General features: G+C 46.3%; 1 protein-coding gene across 1 annotated transcript in view; it reads right to left on the reverse strand.

Annotated features, from left to right (window-relative positions):
• Positions 1-11,019: 11,019 nt before the first annotated feature.
• Positions 11,020-19,379, reverse strand: part of spmip4 (sperm microtubule inner protein 4) — an 88,491-nt gene continuing 80,131 nt past the window's right edge. The window contains exon 9 of the mRNA XM_078535693.1: positions 11,020-11,943. Within this exon, the coding sequence (XP_078391819.1) occupies positions 11,020-11,943 (924 nt within the window). The remainder of the gene's footprint in view (positions 11,944-19,379) is intronic.

The raw sequence follows: 19,379 nt of genomic DNA on the forward strand, positions 1-19,379 counted from the left end.
AGGTCATGGTAACATTTAATTTTAATTTTAATTTAACTTATTTAATGATATTCCTGGTGGCTGAGTGGCTCTCATTGTATGAGTGCTCAGCTGTTGACTGGGGGTTTCTCAGGGCAGTCATGAGCCATGGCATCAGAGGTTAACCACTGTCACTGGACTTACACATTGTATTGGAGCTCAAAGCTCTGTGGGATGGATGATTATCTCATTTTTATACAGTAAATGCAATGTGGCATCTCCCGAATAGCAGGCATTCACCTGCAGGATGCATTAATTATGGTTGTACATGAGCTGCACATTGAGGGAATATAATCCCTCCCTGTTTCTGAACCTCCCAGTTTAACTAAGAATCTTCAAGGATGTCAGAGGCAATGTCAGTCACATATTCTAATCCTTTATGCATATCTGCATTAGGAAGGCCCCTGCAGCTCTGTATGTTCTGAAGAATGACTATGTGTCCATGCAGCACCTCAGTTAAATTGGGAGACTCAGAAACAGGGAGGGATTATATTCCCTCAATGTGCCAGCTCATGTACAACCATAATTAATGCATCCTGCAGGTGAATGCCTGCTATTCAGGGAGGTGCCACATTGCATTTGTTGTATAAAAATGAGATAGGCATCCATCCCACAGAGCTTTGAGCTCCAATACAATGTGTGCATCTAGTGACAATGGTTAACCTCTGATGCCATGACTCATGACTGCCCTGAGAAACCCCCAGTCAACAGCTGAGCACTCATACAATGGGAGCCACTCAGCCCGCAGGAATGTCATTCAGCAGACAATTGGGGTTGTTAAGGAAAGGTGTAGGTGCCTTGATCGGTCAGGAAGTGCCATGGCCGAGAAGATCTCTAGATTCATGGTGACTTGCTGTACGCTCCATAAACTGGTGATCATGAGAGACCAGCCATTACTGCAGCAACTAGACAGAGGATCAAGTTCAGGAGTGAGTGGAGGAAGATGAGAAGAGGAAGGGGAGGAGAATAAAGAAAAAGGGAGCAGAGGGAACACAATATGGTTCCAGGTAGATGGCTGTACTTGGGAGGGATATATTTACCACCATTTAATTGAAGAATACTTTTGAGAGACGTTCTCCACCATCAGATTCCAGAGCAATTTTGCCACATACCATATCTTCCGTGACTGAGAATCCATCACAAAGTCTATAATCTGCATGCATGCAATCCTTTCAACTCCTTCTCCATGAAAAACACAATTAAAACAACCACCAATTCTACCACTATCCAATTACCATAATCACCCTTTACCTAGAGGAAAAACAATGAGAGAAGATAAAACTAAAAGTACTTACAAATCCTAAACTAGTGATTCTGGTACTTACCTCCAGTGTTTTTTTTATCCTTTCACGGGATGTGGGCATTGCTGGCTAGGCCAGCATTTTTTGCCCATCCCTAATTGCCCTTGAGAAGGTAGTGGTGAGCTGCCTTCTTGAACCGCTGCAGTCCGTGTGGTGTAGGTACACCCACAGTGCTGTTAAGGAGGGAATTTCAGGATTCTGACCCAGCGACAGTGAAGGAACAGCGATATATTTCCAAGTCAGGGTGGTCAGTGACTTGGAGGGGAACTTGCAGGTAGTGGTGTTCCCATATATCTTCTGCCTTTGTCCTTCTGGGTAGTAGAGGTTGCAAGTTTGGAAGGTACTGTTGAAGGAGCCTTGGTGAGTTGCTGCAGTGCATCTTGTAGATGGCACACACTGCTGCCACTGTGTCGATGGTGAAGGGAATGAATGTTTAAGGTGGTGGACGGGGTGCCAATAAAGCAGGCTGTCTTGTCCTGGATGGTGTAAAGTGTCATGAGTTTTGTTGGAACTGCAAGCATCTAGGCAAGTAGAGTGTATTCCATCACACTCCTGACTTCGACATTGCTGGGTAGATGCCAGTGTTATTGCTGTACTGGAACAACTTGGCTAGGGGCACAGCTGCTTTTAGAGCACAAGTCTTCAGTACTATCACTGGAATGTTGTCAGGGCCCATAGCCTTTGCAGAATTCAGTGCCTTCAGAAGTTTCTTGATATCACATGGAGTGAATCAAATTGGCTAAAGTCTGGCATCTGCAGTGCTGGGTACCTCAGGAGGAGTCTGAGATGGATCATCCACTTGAGACTTTTGGCTGAAGATGGTTGCAAATACGGTGGGCTCCCCTATCATTGAGGATGGGGATAGTTGCGGAGCTCCTTCTCCTGTTAGATGTTTAATTATCCACCACCATTCACAACTGGATGTGGCAGGACTGCAAAGCTTAGATCTGGCCCATAGGTTGTGGGATCACTTAGCCCTGTCTATCCCATGCTGCTTTGGCTGTTTGGCATGCAAGTAGTCCTGTGTTGTAACTTCACCAGGTTGGATCCTTGTTTTTAGGTATGCCTGGTGTTGCTCCTGGCATGCCCCCTTGCACTCTTCATTGAACCAGAGTTGATCTCCTGACTTGGTGGTAATGGTAAAGTGGGGGTTATGCTGGGCCATGAGGTTACAGATTGTGGTAGAGTACCAAGTTGCCACTGCTGATGGCCCACAATGCCTCATGGATGACCAGTTTTGAGTTGCTAGATCTGTTCAAAATCTATCCCATCTATCATGGTGGCAGTGCCACACAACATGATGGAGGGTATCCTCAATGTGAAGATGGGACTTCGTCTCCACAAGGATTGTGTGATCATCACTCCTACCAATACTGTCATAGACAGATGTATCTGCGGCAGGCAGGTTGGTGAGGAAGAGGTCAAGTATGTTTTTCCCTCTTGTTGGTTCCCTCACCAACTACCACCCTATCGTTGGAGCGCATACTCTTGTGCAAAGATCAGTGCTTGGGCCCTAGCTATTTACAACCTATGTCAATAATTTGGATGGGGGGATTAAAGGGAAAATTTCCAAGTTTGCAGATGATACAAAACTGGGTAGAAGTGAGAGTTGTGAGGAGGATGCAAGGACGCTTCAAGGGGATTTGGAGCGAGTGAGCACCTTAAACATTCACTCCCTCCACCACTGATGCATACCGAAAATGAGGTAGAAATTTGGCAGATGGAATACAATGTGGAGAAACATGAGGTTATCCACTTTGGTAGGAGGAACAGGAAGGCAGAGTACTTCTTAAATGGTGAGATGCTGGGAAGTGTTGAAATTCAAAGGGACTTGTGTATCCTTGTTCATGAGTCACTGAAAGCTGACATGCAGGTACAGCAAGCAATTAAGAAGGCAAATGATATGTTGGCCTTTATTGCAACATGACTTGAATATAGGAGTAAAGATATCTTACTGCAATTACATAGAGCAATTACATGAGACTTCACCTGGAGTATTGTGTACAGTTTTGGCCTCCTTACCTAAAGAAAGATATACTTGCCATTGAGAGAGTGCAACGAATGTTCACTAACTTATTTCTTGGGATGGAGGGATTGCCCTATGAGGAAAGATTAAATAGACTGGGCCTATATTCTCTGGAGTTTAGAAGAATGGGAGGTGATCTCATTCAAACATACAAAATTCTTACAGGGCTCGACAGGGTAGTTGTAGGAAGCATGTTTCCCCCGACTGTCGGGGCTAGAGCCAGGAGACATGGTCTCAGGATAAGGGGCAGGCATTTTGGACTGAGATGAAGGGGAATTTTTTCACTCACAGGGTGGCGAATCTTTGGAATTCTTTGCCCCAGAGGGCTGTGGAGGCCCAGTCATTGAGTATGTTCAAGACTGAGATTCATAGGTTTCTAATAGGTATGTTCTGTCTCCTTTCCTTTCATTTCGGCAAGAACATTAAGGGATACAGGGATAGAGCAGGAAAGTGGTGTTGAAGTAGAAGATTAGCTGTGATCTCGTTGAATGGCAAAGCAGGCTCGAAGGGCTGAATGGCCGACTTGTGCTCCTATTTCTCATGTTCTTATGTTCAATGAAGTGCATTCTGAGTGGTAGCAGACTGTGAGGTAGACAGCTGTGAAGAACCTCAAGAAGGTTGTTCAAATACTCTCCTGCAATTTATCTGAGTCTGTGGACCATGATGGCCCCACATCAGACTTTTTTTTTTCATTCTTTCATGGGATGTGAGAATTGTTGGCAAGGACAGCATTTGTCCTTGCCAATCTAAATGGTAAAGATTGCAGGTTTGGAAGGTACTATCAAAAGAGTCATGGTGAGTTGCTGCAGTGAATCATGAGTTGGTACTCACTGCTGCCACTGTGTGCTAATGGCTGAGGGAGCGAATGTTTAAGGTAACGCATGGAGTACTGTTCAAGTGGGCTGTTTCGTCCTGGATGGCGTCAAGCTTCTTGAGTGTTGTTGGAGCTACAATCATCCAGGCAAGTGGAGAGTACTCCATCATGTTTCTGACTTGTGCCTCGTGGATTGATTATCTCCCAACTCCTCTCTCATCACGCAATTGCTTCATAGCAGTGTCACTAGGCAGGAAGGAATTGGTAGCTTGTACAACGTAGACCCTGTCTACATTGTACTTCTCCTAATATTTCTTCATTTTTGCCTTCAAGACTTTATTTTCAGCTTGTGTCTGATCATGCTTCATCAGTGTCTATTCCCAGACAGAGCTCTAGCAATAGGTATGCTCTGTCTCCTTTCCTTTCCGCTGAAACATGAAACATTTCTATCTGCCTTTTCTTGTTTCTGCAGATACACACCTGCTCAATCTGCACCCAGTTCCCACTCAAAATTGCCGTGTAAAAACTATAGGTCTGATTTTTACTGGCCACCCGTGGGCAGGAAAACAGACAGGAGGACCTGTAAATTAAAGTGCTGTGCCATCGCGCTGGCCCGCCCACCCCAGACCCACCACACTTATACAGGTGGCGAGGTGGGCATTGCCCGTTGCATGATTGAGGCTGCTAAGTGGGCAATTAATGCCCAGTTAAGGGCCTCATCACCCCGCCGCTCCAATTTAATAGGCGGTGGGAGAGGCCTGCACCCAATGTGCAGCCTAGCAGGTTTAACCCTGCGAGCTGCTGGTCAGTGAAAGCCACCAATGATGCCACCTTCTGGGCCCCCTGTGCCAGTTGGAGGCCATCCCCCACCACAGCTTTGTCACCCTCCGCCCCACCATGTCTTGTCCAACACGCCTCCCAAACCGCTCACTGGTGCCTGCTAATCTGGCCCTGGTGAAATTCCAGACTTACTTGCGTTTGGGGACATCCATGGTTCCTCTTTCTCCTGCGCCTCCTGCAATGTTGGCAGTGGCCGCTGATTCTGATGATGGCTCAGAGCTTCTGGCTTCTGATTGGCTAGCAGCTCCATGAGGTGGGGCTTCCTCCTGGAAGTCCTGCCTCATACTAATTAAAGGGCTGTCATCTGAAAAATTAAAGTGGGGTGAGCTGGCCAAGCAGAGGCAGATTCATCCTGAAATTTAAGCTGGGGTGCAGGATGCCTGCCCTCGCTGTATAATCCAATCCATATGATTATAACCTTTTAATTCAATCAGAAGTTTTCCAAGGGATAAACTCTTGAGCATCCCTGATTTTAACTGCTCATCAGTGGCAGTCATGCCTTCAGCTGCTTAGGCCCTAAGCTTGCCAATTTCCTCCCTAAATCTCTCCAATTCTCTACCTTGTTTTCCTCCTTTAAACTGGTTTTGAAAAACCTACCTCTGGCCAAACTTTTGGCCAACTGCCCTAATATCACCTAATGTGATTTGGTGTTGAGCTTTACTTGATAGTGTTCCTGTGTAGCACCTTGAGACATTTTGTTTGTTTTGTTAAAATACAAGTAGTTGTTAGCCACTAAAGTTACACTTTAATCACTCAGCTGATATCGTTACTGCCATTGATTTCCTTCGACAGCACTTTTCATATCAGGTGACAAGCCATACTTTCCTCTCACAATACTTCAAAGCTTAATACTAGAAAGTCTGTTGTTCCACAGTACAAAGAAGTTTGACTATTAACCCTTGACTCCCCAAAATGTCCAGATGTCCAAATGTCCAAAATTCTCCAGCTGCCCAGCTATGCAAAATATGCAAATATCCACATATGCATACTTCTATTATCTTTTAAGCTGTGCTTGAAAACAAATTTATGGGTGTATCTGAGCATAAAGGTGAATGAAACTTCAGGCCATTGTTTCTCCAAAAATATGTTACACAATATCATAATACTTATTAGTTTTACACAGCTTATTAGTTAAACACAGTCCATGCCGAGGAGAAATAAACAGAGCAATTTTCATTTAACTATACTTTTACATCCTATGTCTTCTAAACCCTACAGCTATGCTTTTCTGTGATAACTTTAAAGGGAATGCTTGTCCACTACACACCCTCTGACAATCGTTAACTGTTCTATGGGTGGGAAGAGAAACACTGATGGCTGCTTGCTGTTGGGCGTTGTCTCTGTTGGGGTAATGGTGGCCATTAGATGCAGCGTCATGAGATAGCTCTGCGAAAAGTGGAGCCACGTTTGATAATATAGTAGATGCTAGTGCCTATCTAGAGCGGGACGATGAGAAGAAGCCTTTTGCTCCAGGTACCGAGCATCCAGTAAGCTCCATAAGACCAGCCTGTATGATATCTCCTTGTGGATTAAGCTAATCATCATTCCGCTTCCTAACTGAGTACCTAATTGTCAAATCTGGCAGCCACAGACAAGTGGTTGCCCAAGGTCACATTGGCATCAGAGACCATGTTTGTGGAAGGAGGTTATTCTGCATCATGTTCCTTCTGCATTTGAGGTGCCCTACAGCTAATTGTTAATATGTCATTTGCTCCATGATTCTCTGAATAAGTTCCTCACGCGTGCCTGCAGATTCTCCACCAGCTGATGAAAGATGCACATGATGGGTTCAAACGATGTGAAAAAGACCTTGTCCTCTTCCAGTAACTCCTGTCTCAAGGCCTTATTCGTTGCCAATCACTTTCTGATACAGTTAGATAAGTGATATAGGCTCTCAGCCAATTGTCCTGCTCTTCCCTATTTTTCCCGGGACCTCTATTTCTTCTTCTTGAGTTCTCTGCCTAAAGGCAGGTACGACCAACAGTGCACGATCTCCACCAAGGATGAGGCAGGGAGGCAGGTCCCAAATCCACCCCACCCGGAATGGGGGTTAAACCGGTGCTATTGGCACAAAACTGATACACATCGGTTGTCCAGCCAACTGAGGCAACCGGACCCCCCAATAAGTCTGAGTTGCTATGGCAACATACACTTTTATATGCATGTTGTAGCCTGGAGCTAAAATAGTGATGACAGTGGCTCCAATTTCTTTCCATAACATGGCTGACGAGGAATCTCTCCTGCTCTTACCAACTGCCATTGACATACATTGTAAGGATTTACAAGTTGATGCTCAAACTGTCTGGTCACGTTATGAACGACAACAATAACTTTTCCTTGGCCATCGAGTCCTGGGCCAGGATTTTCTGACCCTACCCACTGTCGGGATCTTCCGGCCCCTCTGAAAGTCAATGGACTTTTGGCTGGCCCACTGCATTCCTTGTGGCGGGTCCCGCCATGGTGAGGCCAGAAAATCCTGGCCCTGGATTGGGGCTTGAAACTGGAGCTTCTGGCTCTGAGGTAGGGGCACTACCCACTGTCCCACAAAACTTCCTCACACCTCTGTTTGCTCATCCTCATTTTTGTGTTGTTAATTTACTCTGCACATCTTTCTCAAACTCTCCAACTACATGCTCTGGGACTGCAGTAATCTGTGCTGCTGCTTGGGCCGAGTGGATTGCTTGATATACCTTTCAAGATATGATAGTGCCAGTTGTGCCATTTGCTCTGTCCTCATTATCTTCAGAAGGAATTATAGGAAGAGAGAAACAAGATTGACATTGCATACCCAAGACAAAGAAAGGCAGGATTATAAAACGTTTTGGGCATCATGTAGTTTCTGAGTAAAGCTAGATCATGCCATGAGGGTTAATACATTAAGTCAGTGTAGGAAGAATAATAATAACTACAGGAGATCTCCTGGATGGCAGCACATCTCCAACCTTGTCCTCACCAATTCTCTCCACAGGTTCTTATCCAAAACCACCTCATTTTGAGACAACCATTTTGGTGTGGCTACTTGCTGCTCTGTCTGTGGTTCGTGTGCTGACTTGGCCAGTAGACTGAACACATTTGTAAATTTAATTGCAACTACCTGAGCACCTCAAATTGGACCCATGCACAAGGGACACCACTCTATAACACCTTATAACAAGCCATTTCAAATTAAGCCTGAATGCTAATTTTGTTGATAATATTCTGTTAATTGAACTTCAAACTGCTGTGTGTGAGATGCATCGGTGTCCACTAGCATTGTGCTTTACAGCAGCAGTTGCATGAAAAAAAGGGTTCATGTTTTCTGCATTCTTTGCATGCAGTCTTCCTCAGAGTACAGAAAAAAAAAACATTTATATTACTGGAGTCATGCCTTCGACATGTATAAAGGAACTATTACCTGGAATTTCCGCAGGCAGAACCTCTGGAAAAAAAGAGTAAATGGTTAAATGGCTGTTCACACTGTTCTTCCAATCTCCCACCTCCCCCGCCACCCCCAAATTATTATATCACTGCACCAGAACTTCAGGCTATATCAGAAGAACAGTCAGCACAAAATTTCCGTCATACCTCTACCCGTGATTTTAAAATACTAAACAAGGTAGTGGTGAAGTTCCAGTTGCATGTACAGATATCTCCTTTACAGAAAGCCATAAAACAATATGGGTAAATCCACTTTTCTCTTTAATCATTATTTTTCTGCACCTAATGGTTTCAAAATATCAAAGATGCTGACCAATTTTCATACATGAAATTCAAGCCAAAGTGTTACAGTAATACACAAATTTGGTACTTTGCATTGAAAAACAAATATTCCAGAAGTGCCAAAGGGTTCTTAGGCTTGACAAAGGCTTAGAGAGAAAATGGAGACTGACAAATAGGACATTTTAGGAAGACTGTACAAGAGCTCAGTAAAAGAGGTGGGTTTTAAGGAGGACTTTGAAGAAGGAGAGGGAAGTAAAGAGAAAGAAGGGATAGAATTGGAGAGAGTGGGCCCAGATGGCTAAACGCAACCAAGTCAATGGTGGAGCGCAGCAAACGGATGATGCACAAAAAGCCAGAGAAATGGTGTGTTTGGTGTGCCAGCCTTCAAACATGAGAATGAGAAATTAAATAGGAGACATTGGGGGAACTGGGACAACTAACAGGAGGACGTGGTTCCATGAGCATCCTCATCCTCAATGATCACAGAGCCCAGCACAAGTGCAAAAGACAAGACTAAAACGTTTGCAACCATTTTCAGTCAGATGTAATGATCCACCTTGGCTTCCTCCTGAAGTTCCCAACATCACAGATGCCACCCTTCAGCCAGTTTGACTCACTCCATGTGAAATCAAGAAAAGTCTGAGTGCACCGGATACAACAAAGGCTATCGGTTCCAACATCACCCCAACAGTAATGCTGAGGACTTGTTTTCCAGAGCTAGCTGCGCTTCTATATAAGTTGTTCCAGTACAGCTACGGCATTGGCATCTACCCATTAAGTGGACAATTTCCCTGATATGTTCTGTCCACAAAAAGCAGTACAAATCTAATCTGATCAATTACTACCCTTTGGTCAATCATGAACAAAGTGATGGAAGGTATTTTTTTCAGCACTATCAAACATCACCTATTCACCAACGACCTGCTCACCAATGCTCAATTTCAGTTCCACTAGGACCATTTAGCTCCAGACCTCAATACAGACTTGGTCCAAATATGGACAAAACAGCTAAATTCCAGAGATGAGATGAGAATGACTGTCCTTGACATAAAGGCAGCATTTGACTCAGTGTGGCATCAAGGAATCCAAATAAAATTGATCTCAATGTGAATCTAGGGAAAGCTCTCGACTGGAACGGAGTGATACGTAGCATAAAGGAAGATGGTTCAGGTGATGGGTACCAATTATCTCAGTCCCAGGACAATACTGCAAGTGTTTCTCATGGCAGTGTTCTCTGCCCAACCATCTTCAGCCATTTCATCAATGACCTTCCCTCCATCATATCTGATGATTTCACACTGTTCAGTCCCATTTGTAAGTCCTAAGCAGAAGCTGGGTCTTCTGAACAAGATAAGCTTGAAGAGGCCATAAGGGGAAATAGAAGAGAAAATGTCGAGAAATATGGATTCGGAGGTGGGAGATTGTGAGGAGGTATTAACTTGAGGGTGGGGAGAAGAGGTAAAAATGCAAAGGCAACTGAATGAATGGTCTCAATCTTGAATCAAGTAGTTCAAGAGCTCCTCAGAGTTACTGTTGGCTGTGGGTGGAGGGCCCAGAAAATATCCGTATAAGGAGATAGTTGATAGTGAAGAAATGAATCCAAGAGTTATCTTTGCACTCCAGGACGATTCTGGAGTAGCGGCTGGTTTTATCAGAGTGGCTAAACTGTGCAAGAATGTGTGTCTGCTCCACTCAAATCTATATCTCATGAAGTTGAAGAAATGAAGGTGAAGGAGAGGAAGGTTATTTATAGGGATAATAGCATCCAAGTAAAATGGTTAAGCAGGTAGTCAGTCACAGGAAAAATTGTGGCAACTGGAGGGTTAATGGCTAACAAGTTGGTTTTTATAAAATGCAGGTGTAAGTGATTTAAAGATGAATCATTACCAGGACTAGACACAGAAGGAAGTGGTGTTGTGAAGATGTAGGTCTTAAGGGATACAAGGAAGTTGGTTGAAGATGGTCTTGCTTGTGATAGAGACCATGGGAGCAGAAAGGCCATGGGAAGTGGCAAGCGCAAAGGGTGGCTGTGCAACATGATATCAGTGTCAGAAAAGTATAAATGGAGGGACAGGTTTAGGGATCAAAGGAGGCCAGTGTATTTAGGGGAGGGAGAGCAAAGTGAGATGAGAAGAAGATTGAAATCACTGAGAGCGAAGAGTTAGTTTAGACTCATAAAGTGAAGATTAATTCTCTGTATTGATCCAATGTAGTCTGTATTCTGAAATTCTAGTAACTGTTTATTCATACAGTACAATAAGTTAAAAGGCAAATCATTGTTACCTTAAATGTTATCAAAGGTTCAGGAAAGCCACGGGTAATTAAAAAGTTCCATTGTGGAAATAAGAAGAATTTAAACCAAAGAAAGTGTGTCTCCTCCCTGTGAAGATGTTATCTCGATAATCCATTGGTTTTTCTGGTGCTATCTCGTGGAATCGCTTATGTGCTTCTGTTTTATTGAATGCATGAGGGAATTTTAGTTTTGACACCTGAAGTTTAGGATCATCACAAATCAACAAGTTACCCCTTTCCACTTGTGGCTTCTGGATTGATCCAAACATTTCCTCATTTCCTGAAGCACAAGATGTACAGATGGCCCTTGTATCGCCAGATGCAAAGTTGACTTCTTTATGACATTCTGCATCTTCTCCATTGTTTGCAACCCTATTTGATGAAGGTGGTTTGCTCAGAGCCATGTGATTCTCTTTTGTTGTATAACCTAACAACTTACTCTGTGGTAAATCTACATAGCTGATGTCATGTTGCACTGACTTTGGTCTCTTCCAAAGGGGCTCAAAATCTGTTATTCTGCAAGCTGGGTCCATATTTATAACTGGAGTTGCCCAACAATCCATCATCCTTTCTTCCTGATGTTGGCAAAATGCAGAGGGTTTTTCACAATCCTTCGCTTGTTGAACTTTGAATCTTAACAGACGGATGTCATATTCAGGGGAGGAAGCGCTTGCTGAGACAGCTGTTTGGCAACGCCTATTTTGCCAAGTAATCAGCTTTGCTTCATCTTTACATGTATTTAGCTCAATTTTTGGTTTTAGATCGGTTTCACAGATAGGCAACTGTGATGTTGCATCAATTGAATTGTGTGCTGGTGCACTTGGTATAGTAGGACGAACATTAGCATACTGATAATCAACGTCATCATCTGTGAAAACCTTCTTGCAATTCACTTTTTTCTTCAAGGGCCGTAAAGGTGGATTAGGCAAAGAGGCTGGATGAGACTGTTCTTTCTGTTGGAAAATTTGAAACAGAGTTAGTCAGCAAAACTAGACACCCAACGCTAAGGTGACAAGAAACCAGCTCCTAATATTCATATCTACTGATTTAATTGAGCTTCTAGCTCATTTCAAACGCACTGAACTTTAGGCTTTTACTTGTCTGGATCGCAAAAAATAGCATCTAGCTTTACAGGAAAAATCAGAGGGTTCTGGGGAAAGGGCAGGAGAGTGGGATTAATGAGGCTGTTGTTTCAAAGAGCCGGCAAGAGGCACCATGGAGCAAAATGGTCTCTTTTGGTAGTGTATCATTCTCTTATTCATCTGCTTTCAATTCATTAGATAATTAACTTCAATCAGTATTCCCTGGTTACCAACCCACCTGCCTACTTACCTAACTCTATTAAATTCCTTCATAATTTTAAACAGCTGTTAAATTTTCACTTAACCTGCTCCACTTCAAGAAGATCAAACCCAGTTTCTTTAACATCTCCAGATAACTGAAGCCCTTTATCCCTGTATTAATAATTCTCCTCTGCACCCTCTTCAAAGCCTTGAAATCCTTTCTTGTGTTTTTGCCCAAATTGGACACAATAGTCCTGCTGGGGCCTAACCCCAGGAGCTCTGGATTCTGTTTTATACAGGGTTATCATAATTTCCCTGTTTCTGTACTCAATGCCTCGGTTTAGAAAGCTCAGGATCCCATAAGATATTTTAACAACCTGTAGCCTGTCAGCTACAAAGATTTGTGTATGTGAACCCGCAGGACTCTTTGCTCCTGCACCCCCATTAAAGTTGAACAATTTAGTTTAAATTGCTATCTTCTTTCCCAAAGACATTTCACACTTTTCAACATTAAAATTCACCAGTCATTTTTCTGCCCATTTCACCAATCAGTTTTCTGGACTCCCGGGATGGAACCTTCCATTCTGAACTTGAAGTTCGGTGATGGGCATGGTAGTAATTCCTGCTGTGGGGCAGAACGGCTGACCATGCGTGCTCTTGCATTGTTCAGCTCATTACTTATTCATCCGTGCATAGCGTGACGAATCTCGTGGCGGGGTTAGACAGGAAGTTGCTGTCCCCGCCGTTATCTCATGGGGTCGAAGATCCGGGTGCCGTATTTTAGGGGCATCCGGACAACCATTCACTCACTTCAGGCCAGGAGCTCCAGATTCTGCATCCACAAAAATGTCCAAGAGAAGTCAGCAATCTGTGGGCCCACAGTTCAGCGAAGCCTCTCTGGAAACTCTCCTCCAGGCCATCCAGGAAAGACAGGAGGTGCTGTTTCTCAGGGATGGCAGCAGAAGGCCCTCCCATCTGACCACAGCAGCCTGGGAGGAGGTCACAGCAGAGGTGAGGGTCCAAGGGGCTCAATGGAGAATTGCCTAGTAGTTTAGGAAGAGGATGAATAATCTGCTGAGCTCTGCCAGGGTAAGTGACATAGTCTACTCACTGCAAACTGACATGCACATAAGGGCATCTGGCAGTCTAAGGGTTCGACTATACAGGGATGACAAACAGATGGGACATCAGCACTGAATGTGTGTCATTCACTTTATGCTCTCAATTTCATATCAGTTGCAGGACCAATGGCTTCTCATGCATGCTCCTGAACTGCTCATGCAACCATTGGCATAACAATCGATCCTTCTGTCTTTCTGCAGGAGAAGAATGTCCACAACAAGCATGAGCAGGCCAAGACCAGAGGGGGAATGACTGATATCAGAGTCCTGACCCAGTATGAGGAGATGGGAGTTGAGGTAGCCGGGGAGGAGCAGGACTGTGCTGAGAGCAAGATAGGACTCCCCCAGGAAGCCAGTGAGGATGCATCCAGTCTGCAGTTGTCAATTGTGCCCACTCAATGTAAGATGTCTTTAATTTATGAGTCTGCTTAGTCAATCATTAAATCATTCTTTTCTCTATTCCAGGTAGCAGCAAGAAATGGTTGAGGAGTGCAAGCCGGACCAGACACAGCCCCAGCCCCAGCCCCAAACCCACCTCTGAGGAGGAAGCCTCAGTATCGTCAGAGGATGCACTGTCACAACCTTTTGCCTTTAAAAAAGATTTTTATTTTATTTTTTTTATTCGTTCTTGGGATGTGGGTGTCACTGGCAAGGCCAGCATTTGTTGGTCATCCTGAATTACCCTTGAACTGAGTGGCTTGCTAGGCCATTTCAGAGAGCAGTTAAGAGTCAACCACATTGCTGTGGGAATGGAGTGACATATAAGCAAGGCCAGGAGCAGAATCATCCCAAATTTGCACAAAGTGCGGTAGTGGGTGGGAAAAAAGTCGTTTTACCTGCCAGCCGTAATGGCAGGTTTTCACGCCATATTGTCCCATTCCCAGCACCTCATTAATAATGCATTCCCAGGAAACACGCTGGAACACTGGTGGGGCGATCACTGGTTCACCCACCCCGCCATCACCTCAGGTCTTCAGCAATCCAGGCGCTATATTTAAAGGGCACCCCTGCATGGAGCTAGCTCTCTCTAAGGGATCATAAGCTGCTGCAAAGTCATGCTGCCCCCAAATTTAGCGATGCCTCCCTTGGCACCTACTGGATGCAGTGGAGGCCGGCCATGAAGTCCTCTACCCCAACTCTGGGCGAAGTCCAACAAGCAAAGTCACCAATCCAGCATGGGAGGCGGTGGCAGCGGTGGTCAGCGCCAACGCCCTGCAAAAGAGGACAGCCACCCAGTGCCGCAAGAGGATGAATGATCTCCTCCGTTCTGCCAAGGGTAAGTTACTCTTCTCATCACTCTCAACTCACACACTCACAAACTCATCACTCATCCACAGGGATCTCACTCACTGCCAGTTCAAAGTACATTACCATTCACTCTCACACACGCACCTTCATCTGCCCTGCAGATTGTGTCCTCATCCTGTCCATGGCACCACTCACCACTCACACATGCAAAGCATCCTTCTCATCTGGCCTGGCAGGCATCCTGCTTACTCTCTCTCCATCTATATTCATGCAGGACAAGCTGGGACACAACAAAAGGGAGATTCGCAGATTGGTGGAGGAATGCCCGACATCAAGGTCCTCACAGGCTTTCAAAATCGAGTCATCCATGATAATCTGGACCATCCTGTGCTGATGGTGAGGTCGGTGGTGCTCAACCAAGTGAGAATCCAGCACAGCAACATCCATCAGACAACCATGCTATGAGTGAGTTCCCCTGTTCCGCAGTCCCCTGAATGCATTAATTATATCTCCTTGCTTTCGCAGGCACATCTGGGAAGCAGCTGAGGGGGTCCACGAGCCAGAACCTTGACTCAAGCCCCGAAGACAGCTCGGAAGAAGAATCTGATTACACCCTAATTGAAGACCCGTCACCCATGCCTTCCACCAGCGTAGAGACACACACCTCGGTGGGACCTAGTTCTAGGGTAGCCTTGGGGTCACAACCTAGTGAGCATATCAAACTGTCTGATCCATAGCAGGCAGCGCCAGGGACTTCCCAGGTCCCTGGCACTCAGGGGACTGCTGGAGGCCAGAAAGTTGCTGAGTTCAAGTCAGATGAGGACCCTCTGGACTCGGTCATGTCACAGCTGCTGGAGCTGCAAAGGCAAGCTCGGGAACATCAGGAAGGGATGTCCACTGCACTCCTCAGATTGCAAGGCACAATAGAGGAGTCCGCCTGCCTTCATTCTGAGGTGATAGCACCGGCATGTCAACGCACCAGGGTCAATACTGTAGGATGGCAGCAGCAATCAAGGCCTTGGTCCGGGACATCCGTCCTGAAATGCTGCTCGGGCTAAACTCCATCGCTTACACCATAGTTGGCCTCCAGCAGTGTTAACATGAGAGGGGTGCAGGGCAGCTCGATCTCACTCCAACTTCCCCCCTCCTCAAGGAGTCAGCCAGGGGTCCTCGGGCATAAATAGGGAGGAGAATCAGCAGGTGCACACCACAGGGCCATCCACCCAGGTGACTCCAGGAGTGTCAGGCCCATCCAGATCCCCTCTTCCTGTGACCTCAGCAGCTCCAAATCCACAGGCCGAGGATGCCACTGCCACATAGCAGGATCCCGAAAGCAGGCTGGGGCCCTCCAGGCCTGGTCCTCCAGAGGATGCCTGTCAAGGTCATCACGGACAGGGTGTCACAGTCAGCAGGCTGCCTCCATCTCCGCTGTGAATGTCCGGGGATCACCAAGACATAGCGGCAGGGTTAGGACTCACTCACTGGACGCATTAGTGATGCCTGTACCTTGATGGTGCTTGTCATTGCTGCCAGGGCAAGTGTCACAGAGTTCCGTCATTCTCTGTGTGCTCTCAGCAACTTTGAGGGGGGCTGGCCCCCATCTCTTCAGCATCTGTGACCAGTGACGCTGTGGCTCTGCAGGGAACAAGTGCTGAAGCTGACAAAGAATCAGGTGCATTTAAAGTTTCATGGCTGCGTCTCCAGGATATGATCCTGATCACAGAGCCAGACAGGAGTCAGACATTCACAGAGGCTGTGTGAAATCTATAGAGTGTCCTCACTGTATGTTGTCATCACCTTCCTTAAATCCAGCGACTATCGGGATCTCCGCTGTGTATCCATGACATGAACATGATCACCAAGGGTATGTGCACTGCCATCAGCCACACAGGAGTCAAAAGTTCATAGATGCAAGGTGAGGATGTCAGGATTGTCTTCACTGCATCTCGTCATCATCCTCCATGAATCTTGCGGCTATGAGGGCCTCCAGAGCATGCCTACCTCGTCTAGCCAGTGCGATGGCTTCATGACCAGCATCCTTGCCTTTGGGGACCTCACCTTCATCATCCTCTTTGAAATCCTCCTCGTCAGAGGATACATGCAGCTCCTCCATCTCTTCCTCAGCCAGGTACTCCCCACCATTGCAGCACCAGGTTATGGAGCGTGCAGCAAACAAAGAAGATGCATCACAGCCTCGGTGGACTGTATTACAGTGCTCCACCAGACCTGTTGATGCACCGGAACCTAATTTTCAAAATGCCTATCATTTGCTCCACCAAAGCCCGGTTCACAGCCTTGTTATACCGTCGCTCTGCTGCAGTCTGAAGCCACCGCGTTGGCATCATCAGCCACATCTTCTGTGGATGGCCCTTGTCCTTGAGGAGCCAAACCTGCAGCCACTCTGGACCCTGGAAGACTTCAGGGATCTGAGACCTGCTAAGGATGTAGGAGTCGTGGACGCTTCCTGGGAATCACGCGCAGATCTGTAGGATGTGTTTGTGGTAGTCGCACACCAGTTGACCATTCAGTGAGTAGAAGCCCTTGCGGTTGATGTAGTTAACCGCATGTTGCCATGGAGATCTAAGAGCCACGTGAATGCAGTCAATGGCACCCTGCAACAGTGGAGACCTGAGATCTGTGCAAATTCCAGCACTCTTGCTTCCTGGCTTTCCTGATCCAGGGCGAAGTGAACAAAATTCTGTGTCTTTGCGAAGATGGCATCCATTACCTATTGGATACACTTATATCTGGAGGCTTGCAAGATCCCACACAGGTCACCTGTGGAGCCCTGGAAGGAGCTACTGGCATAAAAATTGAGCACTGCGGTTACTTTAAAGCCACTGGCAGTAGATGCCCTCCATGTCCCAGTGGCACCAAATCTTGCAGCAGATGACATATGTGGCCAACCAATTCCCTTAACGTGTGCAGTCTTCGGCGACACTGGTGCTCGGTCATCTGCAGGAATGACAAGCGCCATTGATAGATCCTGTGTCTAGTGAGGTGCCTATGAATGATGGCTCTCTGCGGATTTTCAGCTGTGTGCACAACTGGCCCTGCTGCCCCTTCATCTTGCGGGAGGTGCTCCTCCCATTGGCGAGCCAGGCGCTTTTGCTCCTCTCTTCTTCTTCTTCTCTGGTCTCTGTAAGCCATGAGGCATACAACTAAATCACCAGGCTCCATGATCTTGATGTTCTCCTCCTGCAGGATCAAAGAAAGAGATATGTTGGTTAGCAACCAACCTCTCTTGGTGATTCTTGGTTAAGTCTGAAGGCCCCTTTACACATACAGGAGTGATGGCTAGTACTTGGATGGCCAGTGTGTAGTGTCATTGGCTGTCTGAAACCCCACCCACTTTTGCCTTATTCCACCTGACCAATTGACAGCAGCTTTGCCCACTGGACTGCATGCTGTACTCTCAGCTCAGGCACAGGCATTCTCCTAACCTGCACTGTTAGCTTGAACCATAATGGAAACAGGTCCAAACCTTAGTAAAGACATTGCAAGGGGCTGTGAGTGCCTCCACCAGTGACTGCAACATGGCCACCTCTCGCAAAGGGATTATACAACTTGCCCAGTCGGCCAATTTTTCTGCTGCCCCCTAAAACGCACGTTAATTTGCCGTCTGCGCCCAAGGGGTGAAAGGTTCTGGAGCGTTTGGTGGCACTTTCATGCTTTTGCGTTGAATGAGTGGGCCGTTCTGAAGTCACGCCGACATGGGCGGTAAATTTGACGTGGGGGGATGATTCTGGTGAGCACAGCTGATAATGAGATGCTAAAGTATTGAAATTAGGTTCCCAAAGTGCGGCGGCAGGAAACGCAGCCCACCATTGACAGGTGGAGCAGAGGATCGCAAACTGGTTTCATGACGGTGTGAAATGGATTTTTGGTTTTCTCACCATATTGCCCCAGCCCACCCGCCATGACACCAACGGGGCAGGACGTAAGGACGGCAGATTTTCTTCCCTAAAGGGACATTAGTGAACCAGATGGGTTTTTATGACAATCGATGATAGTTTCATGGTCACCCTTACTGAGACTAGCTTTCAATTCCAGATTTATTAACTGAATTCAAATTCCAACCTCTGCCATAGTGAGATTTGAACTTGTGTTCCCGGACCATAGCCCTGTCCTCAGGATTACTAGTCCATTGACATTACCACTATGGCACCATCTCCCCTTGGCATCAGAGAAAGATGAAGCACATAAGCCCTTGTCGGGAATGACCATTCAAACGGGGGGATGAATGTTTGGAGTCAGTGGTTTGCTGCCGTCCATCAGCCGTGCCCCTCGGAGGCATTCCACTTCCCTCCTTCCCTGCCTCTGACCACAGCTCATGGCAAATGGCACAGAATGATGGCAGCTCCATACCTTGCTGGTGCTTTGCAGTTACGAAACCCATGAGCCAGGAAGAAGCCTGCTGTCGTGTTGGTTTCACCGTGGAGAGGAGAATAATAGTGAGCTATCAGCCACGTCAAAACCCATCGAGTCGGAGTGGAAGCAAGTCACCCTCAACCCCCGCTCTCAGCCTTGAACCTCCTCCCGTCACGCTGGATCTTAATACCATCCACCTCCACATGCCTTCCCTCCTGTCAGAGCCAACACCCGTTATTGTCCCCATGCCCACACTGACCCTAAGCGCTCCCATTATCAGAACCACCTGTTTCATCTGCCTCCGTGACCCACCTGACGAGACCTTAACCTACTAAAGTCTGCAGTGACAATTAATTTAGTCCTGGA

The sequence above is a fragment of the Cetorhinus maximus genome, chromosome 3 (assembly GCF_964194155.1).
Source record: "Cetorhinus maximus chromosome 3, sCetMax3.hap1.1, whole genome shotgun sequence".
Lineage (NCBI taxonomy): Eukaryota > Metazoa > Chordata > Chondrichthyes > Lamniformes > Cetorhinidae > Cetorhinus > Cetorhinus maximus.